Source organism: Strongyloides ratti, assembly GCF_001040885.1.
Source record: "Strongyloides ratti genome assembly S_ratti_ED321, chromosome : 1".
Taxonomy (NCBI): domain Eukaryota; kingdom Metazoa; phylum Nematoda; class Chromadorea; order Rhabditida; family Strongyloididae; genus Strongyloides; species Strongyloides ratti.
In genome coordinates this window covers 10,920,168-10,928,834 of record NC_037307.1, presented here as the reverse complement: position 1 = coordinate 10,928,834, position 8,667 = coordinate 10,920,168, and the positions used below count along the sequence as shown (strand labels likewise).

At 21.1% G+C, this 8,667-nt stretch overlaps 3 protein-coding genes across 3 annotated transcripts; 1 reads left to right on the top strand and 2 right to left on the bottom strand.

Annotated features, from left to right (window-relative positions):
* Window positions 1-224: 224 nt before the first annotated feature.
* Window positions 225-2,556, top strand: SRAE_1000334800 (GPI inositol-deacylase; the record flags this gene model as incomplete). The annotated part of the gene is made up of 4 exons (XM_024650527.1): window positions 225-371; window positions 416-1,086; window positions 1,128-1,958; window positions 2,001-2,556. 4 exons carry the CDS (start codon window positions 225-227, stop codon window positions 2,554-2,556), a joined length of 2,205 nt encoding a protein of 734 aa, XP_024504296.1.
* A 104-nt stretch (window positions 2,557-2,660) lies between these two features.
* SRAE_1000334700 (Hypothetical protein) lies at window positions 2,661-4,385 on the bottom strand (the record flags this gene model as incomplete). The annotated part of the gene is made up of 1 exon (XM_024650526.1): window positions 2,661-4,385. The coding sequence occupies one exon, from the start codon at window positions 4,383-4,385 to the stop codon at window positions 2,661-2,663; it is 1,725 nt and encodes a 574-aa protein (XP_024504295.1).
* A 1,381-nt stretch (window positions 4,386-5,766) lies between these two features.
* On the bottom strand, window positions 5,767-7,123 carry SRAE_1000334600 (SANT associated domain-containing protein; the record flags this gene model as incomplete). Its single annotated transcript, XM_024650525.1, has 2 exons — window positions 5,767-6,913; window positions 6,960-7,123. The coding sequence occupies 2 exons, from the start codon at window positions 7,121-7,123 to the stop codon at window positions 5,767-5,769; spliced, it is 1,311 nt and encodes a 436-aa protein (XP_024504294.1).
* Window positions 7,124-8,667: the final 1,544 nt, after the last annotated feature.

The window sequence follows — 8,667 nt, the reverse complement described above, 5'->3', positions numbered from 1 at the left end:
AATGATTTTAAAAAAATTCACTCAAACATTTAATGTTAAATTTATTTATTGACATATAGTCGTCGTTAGTCATAAATAGAAAATTTATTAATTCTTATCAAAATAAAGTATTTGATATTAATATGGTGATTTACATTCGAGCTATAAAAATTGGAGCTAGCCACGTATAAGTATATAGTTAAATATGTGTAAATTATTTACTTTTGAATCAACATTCGTTAAAAATGCTAACTACTATTGGTGTAAAAGATTTTCTAAGGATCTTATACTTTGTTGTTGGAATATGGATTGTTTTTGATATTAAAAATTGTAAAAATTATTTTAAACATTCATGTGATATGACAGTTATGCATAGAATGCCAATACTTCTGGTTTGTTATTAAAAATTTATAACATTTTTTTAAATTTATTTTAGCCTGTACATAATGATTATGAATCAAATTATCGAATGTTTATTTATGGTGAAGGTGAATATATTAGAAAAATTAAAAATACAAAAGAATATGATGGAATACCAATAGTATATGTTCCAGGAAATCGTGCTCCAGCAGATATGGTACGTAGTATAGGTTCAATACTTCAAAATAAAACTGAAATGAATAAAGTACCATTTCATTTTAATGTTTTTTCTGCTCATCTTAATGAAGAACCAAGTACTTTTGATGTAAAAACTTTAAAAAAACATGCTTTATATCTTATCAAAAGTTTAAAATACGTTGATAAATTATATGAAAATAGAAAACATAAATTTGTTATAATTGGACATTCTATAAGTGGTATAGCAATAAAAATAGCTTTATCACAATCTCAATGGTTAAGAGAAAATACAGCTTTTATTATAACATTAGGAACTGCTTTTAAAGAACATCAATTTAAAATTACTGGAGATTTTATAGATTTATGGAGAGAGATGCATACAATGGTTGAAATTCCAATAATATCTATTCATGGTGGTTTGATGGATGAAAATGCAGAAGAATCATTTACAGGTAACGAAGGTGGTTACTCATACTCAACACAAATAATAGATAGAGTATGGACAATGAGTGATCATAATTGTTTAGTTTGGTGTAATCAATTACAAAGGTATTGTTTTTTTTCTTAATCTTTTATATAAATATTTATAGATCAATATCAAGATTATTATTTGAGTATGCTGAAGACAAAAATAATAAATTTTCAAGAAATAATATTGATAAAATACTTGATAAAATATTTAATTCAACATCTTTTATTTATCCCATTATTGAAAAAAAATCAATTAGTAATAATTTAATACAAATTGATATAAATAATAAGTCAGAACAGTTATTTTTGTATGTAATAAGAAAGACAAATAAGAATATAGCTCCATTATATGAAACACAATATACTACACAATTGACACCAAAGAAAGATTTTTTTTATGATAAAAATATGAAATACACATATTCATTAGAATATATTCGAAATCAATCACAATATTATATTGATAAAGATGCTCATTTTGATATTGTATCTAAAAATGAAATTACTATTCTTAGAAGTTCACTTTCAATAACAACAATAAAATTTTTAGAAAAGAAAAATATAAAAATTTTTGTAATTCCATTTATTTCTCCAAATATTGTTTACAGGATAACAGTAACAAAAAATAAAAATCCATTACCTAAACTATATTTTAAATCTAATTTAAATGCAGCAATTTCACAAAATGGTATGTTATTATTCAATTATTTTGATGAGACAGATAACGAAGATGGAAAATTATTTATAATGTCACAACCAGGAATTTCTAATGATAATAATTTTATTGAAATAAATATGAATATTGAAATTGGATTAACAGTTATTAGAGTGATAAAATTAAACATAACAAATGTTCCATATATTTTATCATTTATTGCATTTTTATTTTCTTTTAAATCAAATGATTTAGGGAAGTTTTTAATTTTTAATTTTGTTATTTTATATATCACGTAAGTTTTATTTATTAAATATTTTAATTTATTTATTTTTAGCGGATCATTTATTACAACATTTATAATGGTATTTTTAGCTTTTATAATAATGTATTTTATTGAATTATTTTTGTTAATATTAACATTGATAGGTAAAATATTAAATATTAGAAGAATTAGTATTAGGGGATATAAGTGGATTTATAAAAACATTATTTCTACAAAATTATTATCAATATTAAGTTTTTCATCATTGGTATATCAACCAGCATTTTTACTATTTTCAGTTATATCTTTCTTAATATCACCAAGTTTGTTATTATTTATAACATCTATCATTTTGCATCTACCTATATATTTTACTTTTTATGAATTACCTCGTACTAGCTTAGAGTTTAGTGGATTAAGATTATATGAAATAAGTGTAATTTTAACATTTTTAGTAATATATAAATTAAAAAATAATAAAATACTTATATCTAGTAATCCTTGGATTGCTGTTATACCATACTTTTTTTTGTTAACATTAGGAGTAACTTATTTTGATGTTTGGGAGTATGTTGTATTTACACAAACTTTATCAATTCTTCTTTTGAAAATGATAAAAGAAAAATGAATTATTTGTTAAATAGAAAGTTGAACAAAAAAAAAGTTTATATAAATATTTGAAATTTTATTTTGAATAAAAATTAAAAAAAAACCCATTAAATATTATTATGTTTAAATTGTATTAAACAAATCAATTAAATTAAGATTCTCTACTTCATATCTTAATGTAAAATTATTTGGTTCTACAACGATATTTTTATAAAAAGAAACCGGAACATTATCAAAAAAGAATTTGTTCATAAATACATTTAAATAATTACAACATTCAGAATGGGTTTGTAAGGTAATTCTAAGAAGATCTTTTTCACCAAGTTGATTTGCGTTATACTTATCTTTACTTATTATTAACTGTCCACTTTTTCTTGGAATTTGTTTTTCAATTAATTTTAATTCATTAAATTCATATTCTTCTGGGTAGTATGTAAAAATATTTAAAAATTTAGTTTTTGGCCATTTAAATTTATAAGATTCATTTTCTACTGGTTCACCTTTAAAAAAATCCATGATACCAGAAGATTTAAAAGACTTTGAAAAGAATACTTCCAAAATTTTAAGAGAAGGAAACAATCTAAATATTTCTATTATTGTTAAATCATTTGACAATACTTCATGTAATGATAAAATTTCAATATTTTTAAATTTCTTTGCCATATATTCTAAGTGAATTAATTGAAACTTTTGGCATCCAGTTATTTGAATATTTTTTAAATCTTTATTTAAACAATTAATCATTCTTTTAAAACTTCTTCCACTTTTAAACATCTTAAAATCAATTACTAAAGTTTTTAAATTAGACATTTTAGATAAATTTTCACATATTATATCAGCATTGTTATCAAATTTTCTATTTGGTTCGGTAAAATAAAATATCCATAATAATTCTATTTTTTTACATACATTTGATGAAGCAACATCCCAAAAATCATCATAAATTTCAACTTGAATACATATATTGAATTTTGATGAATTATAATTATTAGTAAAAGATTCAACAAGTTTATAAAATCTATCAATGATATAAACTCCATTATATATAATATTTACTTTTTTGAAGTACTCAGATATTATATTTAATTTATTTGCATTTTTTGAATATATATCATGGCAATTATTAAATGTAAGTTCTAATATATCAAGATCATTAGGATTAAAATAAATTAATCCTTCCAATAATAAATTAGCCCAATATTTTCCAGAACACTTAAAGGATAAATTTTTCATACTTTTTGGAAAAAACCATTTTTCATTAATTTTATTTTCATTATCATAAAAATCATATAAAGAACAATCCAGAATTACTGTATGTGGTTTCATTGATTTTAAATATTTAAAAGTAAGCATATGTATTGGTTGTAGTGGAAATCTTGTAAATTCAAAAATTTTAATTTTTTGAAAAATATCTAATCTTTCCAATGCTTCTATACAATTAAACCAACCAAATTGTATCTTTAATTTGGTAACTTTATTAATATTGTTTTTAATTTTGTGAGCCAATAAATCAAAATCTGGTTGAAGGAAAAAATTTCCAAAATGAAGTTGAATACATAGAACATTATTTCTAAGACTATAGTATGAACCTTGTGTAGTAAAACCATACTCATCATATGAGTCTTTATTACATACTGAATCTTGAGAATTTGAAATTTTATTTCTAGTTATATTATAAAAAGTTCTACATGTTAATTTGAAGTTAAGTTTGTCAACAGGATCTGATAACTGATCATATAAAATACTTATTAATTCAGAACAATTAAGAACAGTATTTTGAGGATGCTGTTCGTTACATATAAACATTGTAAAAATAGATGTAGGTGGTTTTACAAATAAACTACCCATAATTATTATTTCTTTTATCAATAAAAAATATACTAGTTAATTTAGGAAATTAATTAAATAATTATATTTTAGAAAATAGTTATTTATTTAAAAAATTCATTTTATTTAAATAAATTTATTTTCGTAAATCAAAATGTTTTGATGCAATAAGATTGTATGTTTAATCAAATTAAAAAAAAACTAGCTAATTTTTGTAATTAAAAATATAACAAATTGTAATATAATTAGCTTTTAGCTTATACAATATGCCGATAAAGCTATATTATAAACTCTTAAGTTTTATTGTTGTTATAGATACATTAATTTTCCATCAAACATAGAATTATTTCATTTTAAAAACCATTAATTAACACTTAAACTTAAAAATATTAATTAACTATAGTATAAATAATGTAATTTTTACAACAAATTTAAAGAATAAAGTATAATAATTAATTTAAAATGTTATAAACTATTTTTAATATGTAAATTATCTTATTAGTCTTTAAATTTAGAAACTATAAAATTATTATTTTTCATAAATCTTTTTGAAAGCAATTTGTATTAAAGCATCAATTTTAAAATAAAATATCAATGTTGCTGAGTTTAAAAAAGTTATTAATTTTTTATATTATCAATTATCTTTCAAATAATTATTTTCATTAAAATTAAAAATCTAATATGCAGCTTTTTTTACGAATAGTTTTTAACAGTTTTTAGTATCTGCAAACAAAGTGATTTCTAAATTTGTAGTCTCTATAGTATTGTTTTTAATTCATCTATCTTACATATGAAATATTTAAATTTTTATAATCTATTAATTTACTTTTTTATATGTAAAAAATCTGCCTATTTTTTTTTGTAAAAGAAACTTTCGCTAATTAATCCTATATTATATAATTTGGTTAAAAATATTTAAGAAATAAATAAAAAAATAACAATAATTGTTTTTATTATCATTTGTCACAAATATATTTATATTTAAATATGTAAATTCAAACAGAAAAAATCAGAGTATAACCTTTATTATAAAATTAAAAAACTTAAAATTAACAAAGAATTTATTTATTTTAAACATTTTAAAAACAATTAAAACTATAAAAGATTTAGGAAATATTAATTTAAAAAATTTATAAATTTTAAATCATAATAACTATTTCTTTTGTTAATAAAAATTCTTCTTTACTTATTGTCAAAACATGGTGATTTGGCATAGAAATAAGATTTTCATTTTATGAATTACAACAATTTAGAAAAAAAATATTTTACTATCAATTCCCTTTGACTGTTCAAAAGATTTGGGGGATAAAAACAATAACTAACAAATTTTTTGAAAAAAGTTTTATTTTAGAAGGAAATTTTTATAGACAAAAACTTTTTTCATGAAATTTTGGGGTCAATTTTACAACAGTCGAATATTTTTTTTTAAAACTATGTTTAAATACGCCTCACTTGATTTTGGTTCAACATTTCTCCTTGGCAAAAAAGAAAAATTATATTCATTTAATGAAGCTTGGCGAGGGTTTTTTGTTTTTGGAGAATCTTCATGGTATTCAGAAAGGCGTTTTGAGGTAACAGATTGTTTATTAATTGGAAACATTTTTTCCTTCAACAATTTATTTTTGAAAAATGTATGTTGCTGTTGAGTATAAAGTGATGGTTTTGTACTTGTAGTATCTTTCTTTTGAGCTATTGATGAAGAATTTTTTTTTAAACAACTTTTTAGTGGTTGTTCAATTTTTTTATTATCTGAAAGTAAAAGTGTTTCTTTCTGTTGAAAGACTTTTTTTAATTGCAGATGTTTCTCTTGAACAAGATGTTTTTTACCACTAAAGTTTGGAGAATATCCTGCATTCTCAGGAATCTTAAGTGACTGAGAGCGTCCTTTTTGCTGTTGAGTTTCATTTCTCCTTGACGGCACAGAGATTTTGTCTTTCTTAGTTAATTTTTCTAAAGATTTCCCACGAGATCGATTATTTACTTTAGTATTTTGTTGGCATTCATCCATTTTCTTAGAATTTCCTTGAAATTGATTTTTCCTACTTCTAGAACGAAGAGACATACTAAACGTTTCTGAATGTTTTTGTGGAGATTCCATTTGAGATACGCTTTTTGTATCATTAGAAGAAGTATCTTTTGAATTTGAAAAATAACTATTCTTATCATTTTCTTTGTTTTGTTCTCTCAAAACAGAACAATCATTATTTACATCTTTATTTTTGCTTCTTTTCTTACCCTTTGATTCATTTGACATCGTTGAATTACTTTTAAGAATACCTTTTATAGCTCGTGGCATTTCAGAATTTGCTATACATCTTTGTCTTGATAAATAAAATTTTGAAATTATAAATTCCCACGTTGGTGGAAAACCAAATCTAAAGTAATCTATAAAACTAACAGGGTATCCAACTTTTAAACCCTCTTCATATGACATTCCATCAACTAAAACAATGGTTTCTTTGTTTTCAAATTCTAATAACTTAGCACCATGAACAGTTTCTAAAAAATCTGTTGTATACGGGGTAAATGTATAATATTTTCTTTTTCGTCTAAAAAAATGCAAATTATTATATACTTTTTTTTTAAAATAGATACCTTCTTGGATATTCAAATGTATCTTCAATTGTTCCCACAGGAGTTGGTGTCATTAAACCAGCTAATTTAACATTAAAATCAAGAGGATCCTCATCAGAAGGAATAAATTTTATAATCCATCTTGTTAAAAATAATTTTCTTCCATAGTATGGTTGTAAAGCCATATAAAATAAATTAGACAAAAAAAATTATAAATTAAGTCTATATGTTATATTTAATTATTATATAACTTTTAAAAACGTTTATCAACAGTCTAGAAAAAAATCATGGTTAAGACACTACTTAATTTGTTATGATATATTAAATGTAATATAACGTTAAAAGATAACAATAAATTAACTTACCTTGTTTTTTAAATTTTTTGTAATAAGAAGTTTAGTGAAAAATGGAATCCAAATAAAAATAAGCAATTTAGCTTTACTGTAATTTTTTTAAAATAAACTTCTTTCCAATAAATCTTCGAAAAAAATTGCTGTTATTGTAGGGCATAAAGACAATCACAACATAAAAAATTAATGCATTTATAATTTAATAAAAAATTGTCGAAAACAAAATTAACCAAAAGTTCAAATTCAATTTGTAAAAAAAAAATTTCTACAAATGTAGTTAGAAAATTGTAACAAAAGTGTACTAAAAACAAAATATTTTATAAATTACTATTTGAAGCAACGTATTCAGGACATAGTATGTATACACATCTAAACACAAAAATAACAAATCGCGCCTCTTTAAAGTATCCAACAACGAAAACTTACGGCAGCCATATTCAAATGAAATATTTTTGAAGTAAGAGTATTTTTTATCTAGTATTCTTAGACTGTTGATTATCCAAAAATGTATAAAATCAAGAATTGTATGAAAAGAAAATTAAAAAATTTTTTAAGTAACTTTTTTTATAAAATTTAATTTTGTAGTTATATGTGATAAATGAATGTTAAGTAAAAATGTAAAATAATTTAAAACTTCTTTAAACACTATAATTTTTTGTTTTTGAAAAATTTTGTAGTATATATATATATATAAGAAAAATTCAAGAGCATTATCAGTTTTCTGTCTTTTTTTTATTTAAAATTAGTCAAAACTTTTAAATTATTATTTGTTAAAAATGATAATAAAAAAATAAATTATGGAGATTTTGATTTTCTTTTGAATGAAATAAATAACGTCAAAATTAAATCTTCGTTCTTAAAATATAAACTAGATAATATTTATTGATCCTTGAAATTACATTTGGTTAATTAACAAATATAAAATATTTTAAATTAAATAATAAAACTTTATAAAAAATTATTTGATGTAAAAAAGAAGTTATTAATCAAAAAAATTTATATTTTTTTTTGAATTTTTGTATATAAACTTCCATATATATTACTTTCTACTTTTTTAATAAGTCTTCAATAAGTTTTTCTAAGTGTATTTTCTTCTTAATTAAAATACCATGAGTTTTTTAAAAGCCAATATAATCTTTTTTGTGTAAAAAGAAATTTTCAAGAATATATAATTTAAAGAAAAACAGTAATTTACTAAAAAAAATTTTTTTTAAAATACTTCTTACGTAATGTTTTTATTAAATACAAATCTTTTTTCTATACAAAATCAACAATTTCAAGAACCATGTTTTGACAATAAGTAAAGAAGAATTTATATTGACAAAAGAAATAGTTATCATAATTTATTAATTTTCTTAAACAACTTTGTTTATTGTAAT